The sequence below is a fragment of the Gallus gallus genome, chromosome 2 (genome assembly GCF_016699485.2).
Source record: "Gallus gallus isolate bGalGal1 chromosome 2, bGalGal1.mat.broiler.GRCg7b, whole genome shotgun sequence".
In the NCBI taxonomy this organism is placed as follows: Eukaryota; Metazoa; Chordata; class Aves; order Galliformes; family Phasianidae; genus Gallus; species Gallus gallus.
In genome coordinates, this window is record NC_052533.1 from 39068642 (window position 1) to 39092027 (window position 23386).

At 43.1% G+C, this 23386-nt stretch overlaps 1 protein-coding gene across 9 annotated transcripts in view; it reads left to right on the forward strand.

The window, feature by feature from the left end:
* The window catches only part of RBMS3 (RNA binding motif single stranded interacting protein 3), a 698917-nt gene that overhangs the window by 254638 nt on the left and 420893 nt on the right, over nucleotides 1–23386 (forward strand). For 4 of the 9 annotated variants that reach the window (XM_004939421.5, XM_040696277.2, XM_004939422.5 and 1 more), the window contains exon 1: nucleotides 1197–1604. The exons of the other annotated variants lie outside the window; for them this stretch is intronic. In XM_004939421.5, coding sequence (XP_004939478.1) covers nucleotides 1530–1604 — 75 coding nt within the window. In that variant the 5' untranslated portion in view covers nucleotides 1197–1529. Of the gene's footprint in view, nucleotides 1–1196; nucleotides 1605–23386 lie in introns of those variants that run through there. 9 annotated transcript variants of the gene reach the window in all.

Below are 23386 nucleotides of genomic sequence, written 5' to 3' on the forward strand. Positions count from 1 at the left end.
TTTTTTTCCTGAAGCAATTTGGTTGATAATACAGCAGCTGACAATCCTGCTGCAATACTATCAATGATTGAAATAGAAACAAAAAGAAATCGCCGCCCCACGCTTTTCCCCCCAAAATTATAAATAGGTTGAAGCCAGTGTAGAAAGGCCCAGGAATCTGATGACGCGCCGAAGGAATATGAGATTTTGGTGTTGCTGTTGAGAAAGAGAAACGCAGGGGTTTGCGTACAGGAGGAAACATTTTTGTTCCTCACGCACTTTTCTCGCTGTGATTGACGCTGCGCTCTCCAGGCCCGGCTCTGACAGCGGCCCACGCGGCCGCGATGCCCGCAGGTGTGCGCCCGCACCGCGCGCGGTGCCACGCCGCGCCCTCACCTGGGCCGCCCGCCGGGTGCACGCCCACGGTCCGGCGGGTCCCGCGGGGCGGCGGGGCCTGCGGGTAACTTCTGAGCTCCGTGTGCTCCCGAGGCACGCGGGGTCGGGAGGGGGGAGTTTCCTCTTTACCCTCTTCCTCCATTTTGTTCCAACTTTCAATAAGCAAGTCTTATATAAGCGCCGTAACAAAGTATATGTTTAATATGTCTGGCCCCGGGTCGCCCCCCGGCCTCTCGAGGAAGTGCTGCGTGACGGCACGGAGCCGTTTAGGAGAGGATGCGGAGGGGGGTGGCGGTGGCGGCGGCAGGACGACGCCCTCCCCGTTCGGCGCCGCGGCTCCGCGACCTTCGGCTGCCGCGATCGAACCACCCCACGGACACGCAGCCGCGGCGCGGGGATCCCCCGATCCCCGGGTCCCAGGGCAGCTCCGGGCCGCGGGGGGCGGGGGCGCGGGGCGGTGGCGGGGCCTGTGCCGGCCCTCCCGGGGGAGCGGCGCGCCGAGGTCCCTCCCACCGGCGGCGCGGCGCGGAGGGGGTTTGAATGAAAGACAGGACGAGCCCCGAGCACCATGTCACTCCGTGAGGGAGGCAGCGGCAACTAGGCTGGGGAAGGCTCTTCCCTCCCCCCCCCCTTTTTTTTTTCTTTTCTTTTTTTTTTCCCCTTTATTTTTCCTTTTATTTTTCCTTGTTTTTTCTTTTTTTTTCTTTTCTTTTTTCTTTCTCTCTCTCTCTCTCTTTTTTTTTTTTTTTTTTTTTTTTTTTTTGAAGGGGGGTGGGTGGGGAGCGAGAAGAGGGGAGGGCTCGAGAGCGGGGAGAGGACGAGGAGAGCGAACGAGCTGAGCGGGCGGCGGTGTGGAGTTGCACTGTCTCCGCTCGCAGGACGCTCCCGGCCGGGCACGGCAGCGCGGAGTCACGCAGCGGGCAGCGGACAGGGGCTGCCACCCCCACCCCCCACAGCCGCACGCACATCGATGTCCGCGCCTGTGCGATTTGGGCTGCGCTGGAAGTAGCGGGCGGCAGACGGCGAGGAAGTCTCGGCAGGCAGCTCCGCTGTAGCCCTCACTGTCAGGAATAGCGGCGTGAGAGGAAGAAAGGCCCTGGGGCACTACACCCTGCCGCCGAGTTCCCTGCGCCAGCCAGAAGGACTCCAGCTACATGGGCAAACGCCTGGACCAGCAGCCAATGTACCCCCAGTACACCTACTACTACCCCCACTATCTCCAAACTAAGGTAGGGCGGCGGGCGCTGCGGAGGGCAGGGGCTGTGGGCTCACCCCATTGCCTGCCCCTCGCTTCTCGGGCTGGGGGGCAGCAGGCTGAGGGCGGCAGGAAGGTCGCTGCCTGTGCCCGGCTTTATTGATTTATTCTCATTTTCTTTTCTTCTTTTTTTTTTCTTTCTTTTTTAATTTATTTTTTTCTTTTTTTCTTCTTCTTTTTTTTTTTCTTTTCATTTCAAGGGCCGCTGGCGTCGGCCAATTCCTTTTATTGTTTGGTCTGAACACTATCACGACGCCAGGCAGGTAGCATGCTTAGTATGGCATAGGGTGAGGGCTACTCTGGACAGCATCAGGCATGGAGGGCTTTTCCGGGGGCTCTTCCAGTGATCCCTCCGGTCCATTTGGCGCTCAGAGGTGTTTTGCCATTAGAAGAGCTGTCTGTGGAGCTCAAACTTTTAATCAGCTGTGTGAGAGATGCCGTAAGGGCTGGGGAGGGCGAGGAGCTGCCGCCTGCAGATCTGGCGGAGTTGGTGGCAGTGGGTTGCGCTGCTTTCAGTATCTCATTGCATGGCAAGGGTGAGACGGCCGCACTCTGCTGCGCCGAAAAGGTCTGAAAATAGAGGGCAGCTACTTCCAGAGCGTGTATCTGCTCACAGGCTCTTTCTTTTCTGTCTTTCTTCCCAATTTTAAAAATGCCAGTGGACCAGAGAGCAGGCCTGTGTCCTCAACAGGGGCTGAGCGAGGTTGCTGCAACCTGGCCATGAGCTGGTTAATTAAAGCCTCGTTTCTCTAATGTCATAATGTCATTGTGGAGGAGTCTGCTTGCTGAAAAGATTTCCTGAGTGACTGAGTGACGGTAATAGAAGAGATCTCTAAAGCTAAAGTTTTCAAGCCACGTTAGGGTAAAAATAAAAAAATAAAATATAATAGTTTTTTTTAAAAAGACTGTTTGTGAGCATAACCTCCCAGCCACAGTTTCAGCCACTAAAGCAGCACCCTTTTTTTGTGGAAAAATAATAGCCAGGGCACACAGACATGCCTCTGCCCCTGCGTACACACGTGGTAGATTTAACACATGGGACCTTTGACGTGTGACTGCGTGTGTGAGGTGCCGGGGGGGGGGAGGGGGGGGGCTGACTGTGCAGGCTCTGAAGCACGTTGGTCTGCTCGCAGCTCTGATGGCGAAGTTATATTGCCCCGTTAATGAAATTACTCTCCCGTTAACATTTATGGCCAGACTGCTGCATGATATAAATTAACTAATTGTCAAAACTGGGAATCGGGCTGGGCTGAGTCGTGATGACACCAGAGCCACTCAATATGATTACAGCCTGTAATTTGTCACAGGGTTACCTCTCGTTTGTTTGCTCTTTCTTTCGTTGCATTGTGCAGATTTTTTATATGAAACTTAACCTCTTAATTTTATATTGAAGTGATTTTTATTGCTTTTTTTTTTTTTTTTTTTTTTCCTCCCCTCCTCCTTTTTCTTTCAAGGTCGATCCAAATTGCATTTTACCTTTGTGGCCATTTAGTGTGTATTGTTGCTGTTGCAGCAGCAGCCCCTCACTAGCTCGCCTGCGATATTGCCCATAGCTTTAACTGTTTGGGGGATTGGGGGGACGCAGGCTGATGCTATTCCTCAAAACGTGGCAAGCCAAGGACATGAAACAATTGATGGTGTTTTTTTTGAAAGAACAATAGCCTCGAGTATTGGAGGAGAAATATTGGACATTCCATGCCTTTTACTCACGTAGCTTACATTTTGTCAGTCCTTCTTTCCTCTTCTTTTTGCTCTTTCTATTTTTAACTTCATAAAAGAAGCTTTTTAAGGAAACAGACCTTGCATTTCAGCTTAAAATAGCAACACTTTTTTATTATTATTTTAATTTTTTTAAAGCATTAGGTTAAAAAAAGAAAGGCCATGGTAAGAAAAAGCTAAATTACATGCACTTTTATAGCTGGTATATAAAATTATCAACCTGGTGAAAAGTCATGTGTGTCTGTCTCCGCACACATTACTGCAAGGACAGGTAACATGGCAAATCAGTGCTGTGGTTTATATGATACTAGTTTTCTTTTTTTTTCCCCTGCTCCACGTTAAGTGCGTGTGTAGAACCTAAATAATAAACACATACACACATGCATATATGGAGACATGCGTAGGAGTTTTTCCTCCTCCATAGACCCTGAGAGTTTGGAGCAGCGCAGACAGGCAGCATCTGGATTTTGTTACCTTAAAGCTAGCCATCAGCTTCTGGGACATTTTAAAGCAGTTAGATCCATTGTATGTCTAAAGCTAATATTCGGGTAATCAAATAACATTGTGGCGGAGAGCTGTATCTTTTATCATGCCTGTTTGAGCAACTCATATTAATAAACCGCTGTGTGACTCCAATAGTACTGTGAACTTTAACTTATTTTTTCAAAGCTCTCCTTTGTACCAAACATTGTAGGATTCATCTCTTAGCGAAGAATGTCTTTTCGTGTTCACAGTAATGCGTGCTGAGGGGGGGGGGGGGGGGGGGGGGGGGGGGGGGGGGGGGTTGGAGGGAGGGTGCATCCATTTGTAATTAAGGACGAAGTTCCAGGATTTCTTGTGCCATTTGTGTACAGCTTGTGAAACGCTGAGTGGCAGCGTGTTCAAGTTCTGAAATCTCTGCTCCCTGGCATGTCTGGGTGAAGCGCCGCGTTGTGCTGTGCCTGTTTTGTGGAGTTGTCTCAGTTGCTCTCTGAGAAGCGCTGCATTACTGTGCACCACGTCCTTCTCTTGGGGGAGCACGGAGCTGCCTAAGATCTGAGTCTACGATCTGTGTTTGTGTCTTCCAACGTAGCTTGCACATTGTTATGCTGAAATGGTGTAAATGAATAGCTATACGGGTAATGGGATTATAAATAGGAAGAAATGGATTCCATATGTTTGTTTGATTGATTCAAGTTTTTAAAGTGTTTTGTGGCCTTTTCTGCAACATGAAGCACGTACTCTTATTATTCAGTTTACTTGTGCGTCTTAATTAGCAGATGCCACCACTGAAGCTGTAACTTCAATTGCAGGTTTAGACAAACTCCGTGTCATCCAAAACTGAAAAAAAGAGGGGCAGAGGAGGCCGATTTGTGAGACAATTGCAAGGAATTCAATATGTCTCCTAAGGACAGGCACTGAGTTGGAGGAAATATAGAACCTTATTTTTCTCATTCTGTCAGGATGCTGTCTGACAACTGCAGTTTGGAAATACGATGTTTGAATTTCTCCAGGCAGATCCGGAGAGTGGGGTCTCGTGCTCGGAGTTTACTTCAAAAGAAACATTTTTTTGTTGTTGTTGTTACTCTTGTAAGTTGAAGATAGTCATACGGTCTCGCTGCAAAGACTATTGCAAGGAGGCAATACTTGATGAGAACCTATAGCAGCTTTGCATTAAATTCGGAGCTGTTAAGTACATTGCTTTAGCTGCATCCTCACTGATGGCGTAACTTTTCAAGCAACTGGTTTAGAGCTGTGTGTTGTAAGTGGCCACGTATAAAATGATAACAAGACCAAATCTTGCATTGAGGTCCAAATGTATTTGTTTAGTTTCTTGCTTGCCAAAGCAAATTCTTTTCTCTTTGCCCTTTTGCACAATGGAAAAGCAAAACTGAGAAACGTTAACTTTCATGTAATGATGTGAAATGGGGAAAAAAAAAAAAAAAAAACACCCTAAACTATCTGAATGTATTTGAAAGAGCCTCTTTAAATTAGGAGACGCAATGTTTTATCTTTGTCCTCTGCAGTTTATGATTAGACCTAGTGCTGAGGAAGCTCGCTCGGCAGCCTACAGAAAAACCCTGAATCATTAGGGTAGGAAGGAGAGAGTGTCACAGGTACCTGCAGTCAGGAACTGCTTGTTTTACGATCGCTGTACCTGCTTTTGGACTAGAAATACGCCCGTTTAGCAGCTATTTCTGTGTGATTTGCTTTCATGCATTCTCCAGATATTTCCTATCTATTAGTCATGGTTTGGGTTGGGAGTTTAACTCTCACGGTGTTGACTTTGCTGCCCGGTGAGGAGGCTGAAATACCCCCAGCAGGGAGATAGCATCAGCTGTCCCCACAATGTATGTTAATCCCAGTATGCCTGATGCACACTTGGCTCCTGTCTGTGTTCACAAGTGCAGTTTCCCAACGCCTACGTGAATGCAATCCTTTCTTTGCGGGTGTGAGAAGAGCACGGCCCGGCCCGCAGGCAGGAGGGGCTGAACGAGCGTGGCCATGGCACGGCAGGGACCTGCCCCACCTGAAGAGCAACCAGCTGGGGAATGCAAACAGGTGTACCCAGCTGTGCTTCAACTCCAGAAAGTCGCTTTGTGAGTGCACGTTTGGGTGTGTGCGTTTGGATGAAGTCCTCTGTTTTGTTTCGCTTCCTCTTTTCCTTTTTTTAGGGCATTCTTTGGCACACAGGGAGCAGGGACCTCGTTCAGCTGCACGCCAGCAGGCCGCCTCCTTGCTTGCTCCGCTGGCCACTTTTAGAAAGCGTATTTTTGGAATAGGCACGGAGCTCTCTCCTCTCTTCACCTCTTACCTACCAATCCCGTACTTTTTTGTCGCTCGTGTTTCTGCTTAACGAGTTTATGGCGTTCCCCGCTCTTGGCCATCTGGTCCCGCAGAAGGCCTTGAAGAGAGCGTTCCAGCTCTGGCGCTGCCTGACAGGCCTCCTCAGGCTGGTGGTGCTCGGGGCCTGGTGTGAAGCAGGGGTCAGGTGTAAGGAGTAATTCATCAACCACACACTGATTTCAGGCTGCATTTCCAACCATCTGCAGCTTGGATTGCCGCCAGAGCTCAAAAGTCTAGCTGGAGCCCATGTGATAGTGCCAGAGTGGAGGCAAACACTTGCAAATAGAGGAGTGCATTTCGAGGAATGAAGTTGATTTTCACTGAGCCCTCATTGGGTTCAGTGTGGTGCGGTGTGTTTTCAGTGCCGCCGAGAGCTGCCTTAAGGGCTCGTGGGTTTGTTGAAGTGCCATTTAAAAATGTGTAAGGCTAGTTGTAATTTTGTCAGAAGCGTTAATACCCAAAATCCTAGTGTTTTTGCCAGTTGCTTTAAACAATAAGGAATGTAAAAGTGGTGATCTTCTGGAAAACACAGAGATATATGAACCTGTTCATTTCTCTTTACTGTTTGTCACATGTGAATAAAAGTGTTCCTGTTGCTGTAAGAGTCATGATGATATATATTGAGATAATATTGAATCTCTTCGTTGGTCTTCTTTTCATGGCATTTCTCAGTGTAAATTGTTGAAACACAAAAGGTGGGAAAAGAATGTCCAAATATCTAGGTTTTTTGAGCATTTGTATTCCTGTGTGCCATGCAGGTTTATCTTGCAAGAGTCCGCATTGCTTCCACAGGGAAAGTTTTAAGTTACAAGCATTTGCCAGATTAGGCTACATACATGCTACTGTATCTATTAACACCCAGAGCTTGCTGTAATGTAGAATAGTCGATACAAAGTGCCCTTCCGAATTACTGGCTTGATTTTTAACGCCCGTGGGCTTTCACAGTTAGCACGATGCTGTATTTGTACTCGAATTCAAATATCATTGTAAAAATGGTCAGGCTGCTAGCTCCTAAATTTCCGTGAATTAAGAAGTAGATAAGAAAAGACATGTTCCAAGCAGGATGCCTGAGTTCATTTCAGGTCTTGCTGTAAGTAGCCTGGACAGCATTCTCTCTGCATGTAATTTCAAGCAGGGCTTTTTAATTGTTATTATTTTTTCTGGTGTGGAGAAGTAGATTTGTCACTATCTATACTCCAGACAGGGACTTCAAGTTCGCTTGCAAACAAGTCCATTCCAGAGTGTCCAGGAAGGGAAGCAGATTTTAAAGAATGAGTTGGCTGTTCTTATAAATTTGTGTTGTTTTGTTTTTCTTGAGGAAAAGTCTTTTAATGTTAGAATTTTATGTAGAGGGAAAAATGGTTGATGTGTCTCCAGGACTTGCTTCCACTGCTGCATTAAAATTGTGTTTTGTAACAGTCTCATCAGCTACAGCTGTATGTGATTAAATAGTGTAATATCAAAAGCATGTGTGAATAAGAGCTTTTATGATATAGTTGTTCCATACCAAAGACTGCAGATGGGCAGAGAAGGGAGGCTGAGAGCAGTGATTTGCTCAGATACTGTCAGTGCGTATGTTGTGAGTCTTTGCGTAACGCTGTTTCGCAATAGCTTTCCCACTCCTATGGGCAATGTTGAGTGTTGGAAGGGAGTTCAGAAGTAAACTTTTTTGCTGCTCTCACTGTGCAGTGCATCATCCTGAGAGCTGTGCGTGCTCATGCAGAATATTTCCAATATGCAGAATATTGCCAGTATTTCATGTAGTTGATTAACAACGATATTTCTGAATAGAAATTATACTCATAGAGGTCTGTTCTGCTTCCCCTGAAAAATCAAAGAACTTCAAAGTTGTCAGTAATTCAGTAATGCGGAATCAGTCCCACAAAGCACATTCTGTTCTCCAGGGTGAAAACCAGGACAGCTGAACATACAGAGTTATGTTGTTGCTGTTGTTTTTTATTTTTTAAAAATACACATTAGAAAAGAAACAAGAACTGTCAAAATGATGCTGTGTTGTACAAATGAGCGGGGACATATCTGATGTTTTAACAGTGTTTGGGGCTTTCTGTGGCTATATATATTTTTTAACTTAATAGTATTTATTCTGCGTTTATCCTAATTTATATTTTTACAGCAGCTATTTTTTTGTGCTTTTCTGCTCATTCTGTCTTTATTTCTCCCTCCCTCTCCCTCTCTCTCTCTCTCTCTTCCATGTTGAAATATGATGTATACATAGTGGAGTCTAATTGAGTCATATGAGATGTCTGACATGGAGCCTGGTGCCTATAATGAACATCAGCAATTTCTGCACGAGAGTGAACATGGTTACTCCACAAAAAGTAAAGGATAGAGCAAAGGATTTGTTTTGCTTTTATTTGCATGGTTCTTAAGATAAAAGTACTGTGTGGCTTCTTGGAAATTTGAAACAAGTTGGTTTTTTTTCTCTGTAGGTCTTTCCTGACAATGCAAAGTTTCTAAATGGAGAAGTGAAGCAAAGGTTACTTACTGTATCTGTAGTCCCACGTTAGAAGGTCCAGCTGAGTTCCTTTACCGTGCTGTCTTTTTGATCACTGCTTTACAGTAAAGGCTAATCTTTTCTAGATGTTTTTATTAGCTGAGAGACTTTTCAGGTTGTCAAGTAAGAGAAATTATTTTTCTCATACTTTTGAATACAAATAATTTTTTTTCTTTCTTGTCTTCCTTGTTTGTTTCTGTGCTTGACTGCTTGTGACAGTGGTGGGAATAAATTTCCTTTCCACTTATTAAGCGTAGCCATTTATCTTTTTTCAAAGAAAAAATAAGATTTTTATTTTATTTCTAGTAATTTATGCAGATTAAATTGTTTGGACAGATTTTCTATAAGGGCTTCTCTGCTAATTGTATTGGCTTCATTCAGATGCAAATGAATGAAATAAACCATGCAATCTATAGAGATCGTAGTAGGAGCCAGAAGACGCATATGATTGCATGTTTACGATGTAAAGCTCTCTGATGTTTTGTTCCTTGTTGGTGTCTCCTTGACACATGTTTTTATGGGTAGTGCCATGTGGTTGGTGTCAATTTATAGGCTGTCATGTAGTGGAAGTGATGTCAGTTCTGTGTAATTCAAAGTTATCCAAGATGGAAAGTCGTTGAGCAGATTTGTACCCCCAGCTTAAATCAAACTGCAATTTGTTCTTATTTTGTGAGTTGCCATTAATAGATTAAATCCTAAAGGTGCCTTTAAATGCTCTGTTTCACTGCAGGGTGCAGGACAGGCTGATGCAGTGCCCGTTTAACCTGTTTGCAAGAAGCGCTCTGGTTATCCGAAACAAAACACACTGTTGTTGGGTTGGCTTCTTGGGTGGGAAGCTGGTAACCTTTGCTTCAGGTCTGCTGGAGGGTGAGAGGCAAACTGAGGACACAGGTGCTAAGGCAGTGAGAGCAGGGGAACTGGTATGGACACAGGGACACAGCTGGCAAAACCTTGTGGTGGTGCAACGGTGACCCACAAGAGAGGGAACGGAGGGGACTTCAGCTGGAGGCATTTTGCAAGAGGAAGAGATAAGGGATCTGGGTGTACTGCTACATCACAAAAGGGTCTGAAGGCTGGGTATCCATAGTTACAGCAGGAGAGTTAAAATCCAGATTTCAGGGACTCACCTGGTGTAATGTCCTCCTTCTCTTTCAAGAAGAAAGTATCTAGCAGTTCTTAAAGCTGGAACGATGTGCCTGTGTGAATTCCCTGGTGCTCAGAGAACTGCCTTTTTAAAGTTTGCTCTATTTTTCCCCTCTTGTTATAATTTTTCCAACTGGGGGAGGGGAGGGGAAAAAGACATTGCAATTCTTAGCCATATAAGGGACTTGTTAGTTTCTTTATGTGGTTGGGAATTGTTTCTCCTTTTGGTCTTCAAAGGCTGTTGCTTTAAAGGGAAGGAACGGCTTCTTGCTTAGACAAAGGCTGCAGTGCTTATTTCTTCTTCCTTGCATCTCTGACCTTTTATTAGGGGACACGCATATAAATAAATTCAGCTTGTTGATATCGTGCAAGTTGATGGATGCTCTTACGAAGGGAGAAGCATAATGGGAAATGCGGTCTTCTCTCATTTTAGAGTGATGAATTTGGTTGGGTGCCAGTTAGTAAGCACATGACCTTTTCCCTACATCTTTTGATTCATGGCGGGGGTGTCTGAGCTGTGTTAGTGATCTCTTGTTTCAGCTTTTAACCAACTCTGAAATATTAAAAATGAATTAGGTCACTTGGAGCTCAGCTAATATGTCTGCGATTCAGGAGGGTGATTTCCTATTAATGAAGCATAACACACCACTTAAAATACAAAATGCAGGTTTTTGTCAACACATGAACAGCAGGAACGTATCACTTGCGAGTCAGAATATTTTATCTTGAAAATGCTATCTACTGAAGGCAAACCAAACAAGATGTTTTGCAAAGACGGTGTTATCGGCAGCATTCATTTTGTGTTCGTTCCAGAAAATTGTATCTGCCTTTAAGCCTAATTAGAGCTAAGTTTTTCAGTGTATTTACTTTAAGATCAAAACTGCCGACAAGACTGCTTTTAGTATCAGCTGAGATGTGTCTACACAGCTGTCAATGTTCTGCTTAGCTGATAGACTCAAACCAATAGCTTACCACGTGTAATTGAACTGTATAATATATACTTGTTCTGTGTGCAAATAACAATTCTGAAATTGTTCAGCAAAAAAAAGAGACTGGTGATGAGATGAGCTGTAGGCAGTGCAGTGAGTAAGGTAAAGAACAGGGCTGGTAGCTCTTGCACAAGTCTCTGCCTGATTTTTGCATTCATGAAAACTTACCTTTAATGCCGCTCTACACCTGAAAGACATCAGAGGAAAGTCAGAAGCACTGCAGTCCTTCAGATGTTTGACAAAGCATTCAGGATGTCTTGGTAAGCTGAAAGCTTCACCTAGGCTCTATTAAGATGGTGTTTACTGCATTAAAGTACTGTTAAAACAATCCTTTGTGAAAACAAGCTTAATGCAGACATGGTGCTGTGGCCTTTAGCAAAGCAGCTGTGAGCCTGGGAGAGCATCCTCCTCGCAGGATTGTGTGTTGGTGCTTTTGGGATCCCTATGAGGCTTTTCCCTCCTAAAGAACCATGGGTTGATCCAAACAACCCCAGTCAAAGTGCCGTTTCCATAGGTGCTATTGCTATCAGTGCTGGCTGAGGACATAAGGTGGGCAAGAAACGGGCTTGGATGATGCATGGGGACCTCTGGGTGGCAGCAGCGGAGGTACCTGTTGGTCCCACTTGGCTGTCGCTGCCTTGCCAAGTACAGATATGTGAGGCACTGTCTTATCTGAATTTGAGGCTGCTGCTGTAGCTCCCAACTCCGCAGATACCTAGGATAATGCTACAGGCAGCTGCCCTGCCAGGACACACTTGTTATCTATACGATTTAGCAGCCTCACTGGCCAGTTCGCTTCTGCTTTATATCTCTGCCATTTTACAGAATCACTGTAATTGTATAGGGTTGCTCCTGCGCGATGTGTAATTTCCTATAGTTTGAAGAGCTTTCAGCATAAGATTGTCTAAACTTAATGGCATAAACATAAATTTAGTGTGTTGGATAGGTTATTGGGTGTTTTTAGCATGCATAAGTCTGGCAGTAATTGTGCTGGACAGAAGTAAGTTTTGTTTCCTTTGCTTTCTATGCTCTTTTGCTTAAATATTTCCCTGGTGATGGACATGCTCAGTATGTAGCAGTTGCTTCATTTTTCAGAGTTGTATAAACATTAACTAATCTTTGCAACCCTTTCCGAGAGGTACCTTGAACACCTTATTTGCTCATGTAATTGCTGCATTTGAATAAGGGCCACAGCCTCCAGGAGCCTGTACCAGATTACCGAGAGGTTTTAGGGTAGAGTTGTGTACCATTCACATCCCCTCCTTTCAGGCAGATGCTGGAGGAGACGAATGTTGTTGCTACTTTAGGAGCAAATACCGTGCGTGAGTGGTGTAATAGCAGAGGCAAAGCTGGGAAAACAGAGGGAAAACATTTGCAGAAGTGACATGTTAATCCCTGGTTATCCAGAAGTGCCGAGTGCCCACAACTCTGACAGATGGAGTGTTCAAAACACTCGAAATCAGACCCAATATTACTCCCAGATGGTGCATCCAGGATTGCAGAGTACTTCTGAAACACACTTACCTGAGGTGAGCAGCTGGACTGGCCTGGATGGGGATGAGCACACTTCAGCCCTCGTAACCTCCTTGGCAGGAGAGCTTGGGCAGCCACAAAGGATGAGCTGCCTGGAGGAGCAGGTGACGGAGAAGTCTGTGGTGTGTGTCCAATGACATGAGGACAGATCATGGCTGTTACAGTGGTTCAAGGAGGGCTTAGCGAAGATTCTTCCAGAAGACGTTAAAAGTGTAGTGGGCAGCTGGGCAAGGATGCCAAAGACTGCTATGTCCTCCTACCTAGAGGAAGACTTTCAAACAGTGCCCGCTCACAGCCCAAGCCTTGTTGTCCCATGCTGTGCCTCTTCTCAGGCACTGATGAGAAGGATATTGGGAGACAATTGTCATGAAACGATCAACATCATACAAGGACTGATCTGTGCTTGAATCTTTCAGGACAGTTACTGCAGTCTACAGCACCCTTTTAATCAACAAGTGAATGGCAAAGAAGTTATTTACTGATAGGTGTTAATTAAAGGATAGTTGATAGATGCAGGGTCATCATAGCCTATTGGCTTTGGTCTCCTCATGCCCAACTTTGTGGAACTTGCCAGGTCTTATTTTAGGCTTCCTGTTGTCATTATTTTTTTGTTTCTTTTTTTTTTTCTCCTCTCCTGTTTTGGCTTGTGACATTATCATATGTGCTTCCCTTACTGGTGTGTTGAAAGTAGTTGCTTTCTGAAAAAAGAATATGGCTTGTTTGACTTTAAGGTATGTTGTGGATGAAAGAGAAATGGATGATATTCCTGATGCTGATAACTTCTTGTTTCCGAAGGGCTTTGTTTTTAAATAATTATATGAAAACACTATAAACAAGGGTGGATTATTGGTGTTTTTAAAGCAGAACAAGGAACTCTGCCAGTGGCCACAAAGACGTAGATTGTGATTTTATAATCCGTGTTGAGGGATGAAGTATGACTGCCATGCTCCAACAACAGTCTGTGAAATAAGCTGTATTTATGCTTCATCTCTCCTTTTCTTTAGCAGGGGAATAAATTATTAGTTGTTTTTTATTTCTCAGTCTTTGGTGGGTGACTTCCTTTCTGTGCCAGTCAGCTATTCTGGAGTAGGCATACGTGACTTTTATTCGCTTCCTTCTCCTTCTTGTTCTCATTCGCTCTCAGAAGAAATTGTCAGGTAAGTTTGTGCCTTCTTTTTAGCTCGCTTCAGTGGTAAAGAGACAATCTGATGCTTAGATAGCAAGGGAAGACCCAAAGAGGCCGAGACATCAGGTGTGAGCACCGTAAGCATGAAATGAGTGAAAGGAAAGTCAGCGGTCATACTGCTCTTCTGTGATTTGTCCATTTTTTTGCATTAGAAAATCTGCCTCTTCACCATTTTATTTCATTTTTTTCCCTTCCTTTCCTGTTTTTTTTTCTTCTCATCGTCTTAAGGTCTCTTCTCGTTCTCCTTTTCTTTCAGCCAGAGCTTATGTGCATGTCATGGTGCTTGTTCCACTGATTGAGCATCACATCTCTTTTATTTATTTATTTAGAAGAATAGGTATTCTAGTGGTGTTTCCTAAGCTGGTCTTACTCTTCCCTTTTTTTACTGTTTTTGATGTTGTTTTATTCTTTGCAGGCTACCTCTTACTGTGCAGTTCTGCTGTGCTGAGCTGCATACAAACGCAGGGTAAGAGCTAGTCCGTGCCTGCAAGAGTTGATGAGCGATGTGAATAAGGTGGGCTCACAAAAGTGAGTAGGAGCAGAAGCAGAGAGAAGTGAAGTGCCTGATACGAGGCTGTGGTGCAGAGCAGGGCCAGGTGGTAGATGGTAACTAACATCTAGTGTTTACCTGCATACTGTGTGCTGCACTACCACCTTGGGAATGAGTCATTCAACCCTCCCAGTTCATGCTCTATTTTTTCCTTTTCTTTCCTAATGCTTAGAGTTGTGATTGCACGTGTTTACTTCAAAAGTGCCTTTATGCTCCTTCCCTGGGTTTCCTCTGCGCTTTGATCCCTCCATTGCTGTTGTTTGGTGGGCAGCCTGCTCTGTTTTGCTGCCTGGCAGGTTTCAGGTGCTGGCAGCACAGCGGGGGAAAGGCGGTGCAGTTCTCTGGAGGTCCTTCCAGCATTTCAAAAACAGCCCCGGCTGCTACTGCTGGCTGGCTTCATGGGGAATGAAATGGAGCTGGACAAAAGAGCAAAGTGGCCGAGGTCAGTGAGACAGCAAGCCTCTTCCCAGCAGGGAGAGCTCCAGAAATATATCCTGACGTGCAATGGCTGGGGGCTCACACTCGATCAGGCTCAGATTGGGTGTTTTTGCCTCCCATTTCACCAGGGCTGCAGCATTGCAGGGAGCCACGTCTCATACAACTGCTCAGTGCTTTTAACAAGCAAATCTGTGTGGGGAGAAAGGATGCATGTGTCTTGCACTTCAGCAAGTTGGCTGCTGATAAATGTTAGGCTGAAATTTCAAAGGGGCAATGCTCTGTACAGTAGCTTGGGGCCTCAGAGTCAGAAGTGCTGGTCACCTGCAGCTCCTATTAACTTCAACTAGAACCGTATGTACTTTGCACTTTTGAAGACCAGGAGCTCCTCAGGGCTTAAAAGCTGGCTTTTTTTTTTTTTTTTAATAGCAGTTACAAGCTGACAGGGAAATCTTCTTTCACTTCTACTGTATTTTTCTTAGGGGAAAAAAGGGGGTTGGAAGACCAAGGGAAGAACTTTTTCTTTTTTTTTTAACAGTACTGATATAATACATTTCAAAAATGAATACCTCTGTTTCTTACAGGTTACACTTCATACTGTTGGTAGCATGACAGTAGTGATTTGATTATCTGTATTATTTGTCTTTTGCTGCTCAGATTAGATAACAAGGATGGACACAATTACTTCAATTACAGCTTTTTCACTTGTTAAAAATCTTATAGTGTTTGAAATGCAAGGGCTGCCAGAAGATGGTCATTTGCTTAGACAAGAAAAAAGGTCATAGACGCTTCTCTAGTAGGTGGAGGTTTTTTTTTTTTTTTTTTTAATGAAACATGCATTGTGAAAAATCTCACTCCTTTGGTCTGGTACCAGCTCTCACAGTTTTATTAAGCAGCAGAGATTCAGTATTCCTAGAGGTGTATTAGTTTAAAAGGATCTAAATTTTTGGTATGTGTGTTTGTATGTGTACCCATTTTTATCTCTCTAGAGATATCTCTCTAGGCTGCGAGGAAAATCTTGAACATCTAACCCAGATACACCAAATGATTCAAAAGACAGCACACTCTGCATTTTATTTGTTTGTCTTCTAAAAAGCTCGTAAGATTTCAGCCAGCCTCACCAGGGCTCCCAGTGCCCGCAGCATCTGAGATTGCCCAGTTGACTACAATGAAAGAAATGAGCAGAGTGTTGCCAAATGGGTGATGCCAACTGGCTTTATCTTCACATCATTTTGCTGGGAAGCTGAAGAGAGAGCAGTGAGCACCATTCTAGCTCCTCTTCATTTCTCATGGATGTGGGAGCTGCAATTTCCAGCTCTCCAAGGTTATTTCTAGACTTCCAGTCATGTCTGTAATGCTGTCCATCTCCTTAATGTGGAAAAGCTGATGTGGATGCTGGGGTGGGAAGTGTCTTCATAGCCAGAAAGGCAGGAGGGGTCTTGCCCTAGGTGGAAGACTGAAGTCTTCAGAGAAGGCACCATGGAAAATGCAAATGGGCTTTTCGCAGAAGCCCAAAGGCCCCGCAACATCCCCTCATGCCTTGTATCACTGTAATTTTTTGGCAGCTCTTCACCCAGCCACTTTCTTAACATGGCAGGTCTGACTTTCTCTTCTTACCTCTACACCTTTCTCTGGTTCCAAATAATGTGAACATTTTCTTGAGGGAAAACAAAGGGAATCAGGTCTTCTGAACAAAGATCTGAGGAGTGCATGTGCCAGTGCCTCTCCATTGTGTAGATCTTAGTCCTTGAATTTGTAGGCTGAGTTTTGGATTTGCTTTTTTTTTTTTTTTTTTTTTTTTTCCACTAAGCTGATGATCTCATTCTCTTTTTTATTGCACATGTATTTTGATATTCTGGGTTTGTTTCATATTGCTACTGTGTGTGTTCCACTGTATCTGTTGCTTACTCATACCGTTAACGGTGGGAATATGCAGAGTAGACATGTTTTCCTTTTGAGAGTAAAAAAACAGTGCCTGTTTTGCTTATAGTATTAATTGTTTCTTCATTGGTGGTATCAGGGGCAAACTGAGTGCTGGTGTTGGGAAGTTGCTAAATGGCAGGGTGCACTTTCTCTCTTTGGGCCCCACCTTGGAGCCCTTTTGCAGAAGGGTACCCTGTGAGGAACCCCTGATATGTCAACACTGCATGCACAAGGAGGGATTATTTAGCAGGAGAGGACTGCCAGAATTCGGCCTTTAGGAAAGAAATCTCACTTTCTGAGTGTATTACAAACAACAGAGAGTTAAGAGATGAAAAACTGCCACTACATGGGAAAATAATACTGTTTCAATTTAAGCTTTGGTTTAGTAAGTTTCCGTGGAAAGAAACTTATTCCTGAGGGCATTTTATCTATTTTTCTCTCACTCTCTCAGGGTTTTATACTGCTGCCCATCACTGCAGTATCTGAATGCTTTCTGTATAAAGATTGATAGCAACTTTGAAGTCCCCCAAGAACTCTGCAGTCTGTAGAACATCTTTCTTTATGAGGTGAACAACTATTTTGGGCCCAACTTTTCTAATACAGTACTAGTTTTATTTAATTTGTCATTATAATTGTAACATATAAATTTAAATTATGTTTTTGGGAGATATTATTAAACATTTTTCTTTCTTTTTATGATTTTCCCGAGGTAACAAGAAACACCATTGTTAAAGTTTGAATACATTACTGTTAAAATGTGTTTTTGTAAACGTCACATCAGGCAGATAAGAGACAAGTTATCATATATCTAATGTTCCAGACGTTTTATTTTTTGTTCAGTGTTATCTAGATTGTTTGAAATGTGTTCAAATTATATTTACGTTTTTACAGGTGATGGATACCAGTTCTGTATCAGCTCATGAGAACTGTTAGATGCAGTATCTTATCTTATAAAAAGACTGAAGTAGATGTTTAAATCAGTGGATGGGAATAAATTCTTAAAACTAGCAAGATTACAGTGAGGGGATTTACTAGCTGGTTTGGATATTCAGTTCTAAATCATTTCAGTATTAATCTTGTGTGGCTAATCTATCTATCCAGCTATGTAATCTGCCTGTTCAAACAAGATACTTACCTCTTCCCAAATAGTTTCCAAGAGAAATAATAATAAGCATTGTTTTCACTATCTTTCTTTCCAGTCTGTCAGAGAAATACCTTGATGAGTATATCCTTTACTTATACGTGTGTGTTTCTCTCTTGGGTGTGAACAGTATGAAATTTATGAAGAAACTCAGATTGCGGCATTGAGTACTGTGGTTATTTCAGAAAATAATTGTTCTTGTAGTCCTTTCTTTGGTTTTGTTAGACTTTTGTAATGTCATGGTTGTGAGCTCCAGATGTTAGGGCAGCTCTTTCCTACTGCCAGCATTTAGAGTGCCTCCCATGAGTTTCAGTGAACGTGAATGTTTCTGGTGATGTATGCTGGTGGTAGCCAGAGAGAAGTTAAGGTAAACCACCGAATACTAAGGCAAGAATTTGAACTAGACTGTGCATTTAGTGGGCAGTTTGTGGAGAAGGAGGAATACTGGTAGGTTTCTGCAGAAAGGAAGAGAGGAGGGAACATAATTTTCCAATAAGGAGGTTTTTTGTTTGTTTGTTTGTTTTAATTTGTTTTTTCCTAATAATTTTTTAGAAGAGATGCTTGACTTCTTGAAGTCTCTTCTAATAATGCAAACCAATCTCCTTTCCTCAGGTGTGAAATCAGGTATATTTACAGCATCTCTACCAGCTGTTTCCCAACCAGTGGCTGTATTACAATGGGAAAGGACGAGCCCTTATCTTATGTAGAGATGTTAGGTGAAGAAGCCTCCACCTTCCAGTTAAGGAACTCCTGCTGCCTCCTCAAGTGTCTTATCCAGTGTGCTAATAACTTTGTAGTTGGGAAGGGAAGACAATGTTTTCATATTCTTTTGTACTTCAGGGAGCAGCTGTTATCCCTACCCCTATGAAGACACTTCATTCTGAACAGAATATATGGAGGTGAAGGAGCACAGTCAACTGAGCAGTGACACCTCCATCTGAAATGTCATTACTTACTCTTTTTTTTACAATACACTTCTTTCTACAGCTGCTATTTTAGCTTCACATAGCCTTCAAAGGCGTTAAATGTGTTATCACATGTTCCTATCAGTTTTTACTCATGGGTTCAAGCAGTCAGACTGTGCATTCTTGTTTCAAAAGGCAGCTGCGTAGCTGTATCTTACCTTTTACTATTCAGTGCCTGTTGGAATTGGTGGGAGCTACTGAGTGCGTGATATTTTTGGAAATCAGGCCATTGAAGTATATTTTGGTTATAAATAACCATGAGCTAATTAGGTTTTAAAACAATAATGATTCACAAATGAAGTGTATCTTTCTTGTCTCTCGCTAGTAGAGATACTGGGTCAACTTGGATGAATTCCTCCCTGGCTTGGATGGCCTGCTGCGTCTCCATACCTTCCCTGTGCAAGTTTCTTTTTTGAGGACTGTGACTCAGCAGGGTTTTGAAGTGGATGAGTCACAGTCGTACTGGCTAAGTGACAGCTACTAAGTGGGTGGGTAAAGCAAGGACTTTATTCTGGGAAGGTGTAAATACGACGGAGGCCAAGTCTAGAGGTGAAGGAGGCCAGGGGATGAAAGGCATTACCCGATAGGAAGTGCTCGTGGCTGGCTGTAGCAATGCACTTCCTTTCAGCTATGTTTTATGGTGCCGTGGGCGGGCCATGCCTCTCCTGGAGAAGCAGATCTCCCAAATGAAGGGCAGCTAATCCCAGCAGATCACAGAGAAAAGCGGACTTTGCTGGGAGGCAGCTGTTTCTATCTAGGAGTTGGATTTCTGACCAAAAAAAGTCAAGCTGGTTTATCATTCAGCCTTTTCATTCAAGTAGGGTGAAACCTTGAGCAGCAGTCTGGCAGGGATAAGGCAATATGAAGGCTCCTGTGCAGAATGGATTAATGTGCTGACCTCTGAAATCAGAAACAATGGTGGCATATCGTACTGTCTGATGAATCTTCTTATGAGAACATCTTGTTCTAGGTAACCCCATTAACTGTTTGGTAGAAACCGGAGTGCTGTTCCAAAGCATCCCTTTGTTTGTTTCTGAAAGGTTCCCACAGCTCTGCAAGCTGTACAGGAATTTGAAATGAGATCTTCCTTGAGGCATGGGGATTTTTTATTATGTGGTATTTTGTAGTTCAGTGGAAAAGCAGAAAATGTGACTGTGTGTCACCGCTACCAGGGGTTACTGCTGATCACATATCTCAGTATATTATCAGGTAGTGGCAAAATCAGAACTTCTGGGATATACCTAGCACTCTTCTCTGTGATGGGGTGCGTGGTCAGAGTGGAATAGTCAGTTGGAGACCTTTGGTAGGGACTGAGGAGCAGCGGCTAACAATAAAGCTGCTTGCATCCCTGGCTTTCTTTCACTCCCTCCTAATAAATTCAGATAGGCCAATGGAGGGAGTAAGCACTTTAACTGATAGTGTCCTGGAGTGTTCAGAATTGAAGAAGGAAGCTGTGGTCATCAGATTCCAGCTGTCCCACTTCCTTTTCCAAATGTAAAGGCTTTTATCGGGATAGTGTATATAAATATTTTTCAGTGCATGCTCAACTCATTCTAAAACTATTTTTGTTACGATGTTTGTATTCTCTTGACATCTCAGCAATTTTGGATCTAGAAGACGTGAGACCCTGAACTGCAGGCTGAGAGGCAATCTTACATATCCTCTGTAAGAAACACAGAGGGGGTTATCTGGTTATCCTGCCTAACAGAATAAGAAAGTAGGCAGTGGCTGAAAGCTGAAGCCAATGAAATTCAAATGGTGGCATGGTGAGTGTTTTGAGAAGTGATGGTAATTTACTGCTGGAACAGATTGCTGAGTGATGCAGCAGATCCCCCTATCACTTGAAGTCTTTAAATCAACATTGGGTGTCTTTTCTTATTCATTCTCAACTTGCTGCGTTCAATCTAGGGGTTACTGGGTGATATTCAGTGGCTTCTGTTAAGCATAAGGTCAAACTGCATCATGATGTTCTGCCTGGCCTTAAAATGAAGGTCTGTGAGCTGCAGCTGCTTGCACTATGCGAGTAACACATTCAATTGCTACTGGTAACGGAGAGCATGCAAAGCCAAATCTCAAATTGAGTCTTAAGTGGTGGGGAGAGGAGGTGTGTGTGCGTTTGTGAGAGAGAGAGACACCTGGCTTTATAGCTTTTGTGTTCCATCAGTTTAGATTTCCTTAGAGTCATGCTCTCTTGCCTACACCATGCCTCTCTCTTGGCCCATTGCATCTCAAGGGTTACCAATGACATAAATAGCAGGCTGAAGTGGTAAAAGGAGGAAAGATTCAAGAGATTAACGAAGAGAACAATATGTTGGAAAGCGTGACTTTAAGTGCCCTCAACATTGGGGCCTTATAGCTTTTTCTGACTCTTTGGCACATAAATTGCATCAGTTTAGAGTCCCTCATACATCAATAGATTGGGTAGAATATGTTCTAAGGGAATCTGAGTGAGCATAAGTGGGTATAAATTACATTACCTTACAGATTGCTTCTGAATTTGGCCCAGATTCTTTCCTTTATTTTCATTATGTCAACTTCACGCATTGGCATTATGGTCTTTTCAACAACTGGCCTGACAGCTAATGAATTCTTTCTACCAACAGTAAATCAACCAAGTCAGAAAATGCTCCTCAGCGTAAATATTTCTCTTTATGTTCAGAGCATTTCAAATCTCATTAAATTTAGAACAGGGTATTAGTAGAAATGTGTATAGAGAAGTACTGTTAAAAGTGGTAATTATTCATAAGCCACCTGGATTCTTCTTTGCTCCCCAGCTAACTGTTCTGAATTGAGAGGAGGGGGGCTAAGCAGTGTTGTAATGCTGGCATATAAACTGCTCGAGTCCAAATGGCTTTAGGAAGTTCTTCAATTTATTCTTGACTATACTCCCCAAAATTCCTGCAACAGACCTGGTAAAAAGAAAATGTTAAGATATAAACCGGTAACGGTTTCACTCTTGGAGGGCTGAAGCAAAGGAAATTTTAACTGTAGTTCATTAGGAAACAAAATAGAATTTTCCTTTTACAAAATAGAAGAAAATATTATATTTGTATGTTAATTAAGTTACAGTAGAATTTGCTTAAGGAATAAATTACATACATGCTATTCAACTAATTTCATCTCTCCGCTCAGAGTATATGTCTAAAATATTAAATTCAACCCCACATTGCAATACTGATAAATATTTCTGTGCTACTTCATTATTATTTTTTATACTTTTTTTTTTTTTTCTGATGTTGGCATTTCGGTGTTTAAGAAGTTGTGGGGTAGGTAGAGTAAGGAATTCCTGGCTGGCTTCTCAAGTATGAACTTAAGAAGAAGTCACTATTTTGTCTTCCTTTTCTCATCTGAGATTGGTAAGAAGCCTATAGAATCTCTTGAAGGATGTTCAGAGTTGCAGCTGATGTCTTTTTTTAATATTCCCAGGTGGTGGGAGCTATATAAATGCAAACTACCCATATTATTTCCTATCATATAAGATTTTCTATCATGCTTCTCCTCCAGAATCCCTGTGTTCTCTTGAATGATGAAATTGCAAATGTTCCATAAATGCCAGTGTAATTTATTATCGTCTTTCATTCAGGGCATTACAAAATGATTTGCAGATGCAGGTGTTGCTAATGATTTTCAGCCACCCTTCTTAAAGACAGGAGAATATAGTTGTCCCCGTTTCTACAACAAGGATGAAACTTGTTACCTAAAATGAAAAGCCTGCTTTTAAAGGTGAGTCTGGGTTGCTGCTAGGTCTCCTTGTGGCTCATTTTTACACTTTCTACTTTTTTTTTCAGTTATTTTGCTTAGTGGAATCCATTGGCTGCAAAGGAACTGGAAATTTGTTTTATGTGCAGGATAACGCTTTAGATGAAAAGGAGAGGGTAATGAAGAAAAAAGTGCTCTTTGCAGGCCTAAAAATGTATCTTGCAGTATTGGACATCATGGACATTGTGGCTCTTCATCATCTAAACATTCCCAAATCTGTTTAATCCTAAAGTCTACTTACAACAGTGTCAGTAGTATTTTAATGGATTGCCTCTGATTTGGGTTCTTAAAAAGCCTTAGTTAATAGGAGACATCATTTATGACTTGCCGTGGATGGTTTGAAGGGGATATGTGAAGGAAAAATTTGGCCATTTTTCAGATGCTGCTTTTTTTAAGCTTCCCGCTGAGGCAGTTTCCCCAAGAAATCAAAGCTGTAACCAGAGGCATGTTGGAGGCGCTAAATGCTTGAAAATATGTCTCTAATCTCAGCGCTCTTTGGTGAAGACATTGGATCAAGGTTCTTGGTGAAAACGAGGACTCTGTTAGTAGGAAAAAAAGGACACAATTCCTTCTTTTTGCAGGCCTGATCAGGTGTAGTTGGTAGTTGTGGTAGCTGATCCTCTTTGCATAGTGGAATACAGATTTAAATGTTTTGTTTTTAATTGTCTTTCTGCAGCTTCTTATGGAGAAAGTACTGTAGGGCACTAGCTGCAAATTAAACCTCTGGGGAAAGTTTGGTCTCTGCTGGGGCAAATACAGGTGTTGCAAATATATGAGATGCAGTTTGCAGCCACATGCCAGTAGGGTAAGTTAAATGGGATGCCTAATGTGACCTATGTCGAATGTATTTTAGCACAGATGTGGCTGTGAGATGTTGTTGTTGTTGTCTTTTAAAGTGAAGCTCTATGTATTTTGCTCGTGGCAGCTCTCTGAAGGTTTACCAGTTCACTTCTTATTGGATTTTGATTAAAATTGACGTTTCCGCCAGCCTTAGTGATCCTGAGTGAGATATTCGAGTTTGATCTTTTACTGCATTGCACAGCGCAGGGAATTTGTACCCCCATCTAGGAGG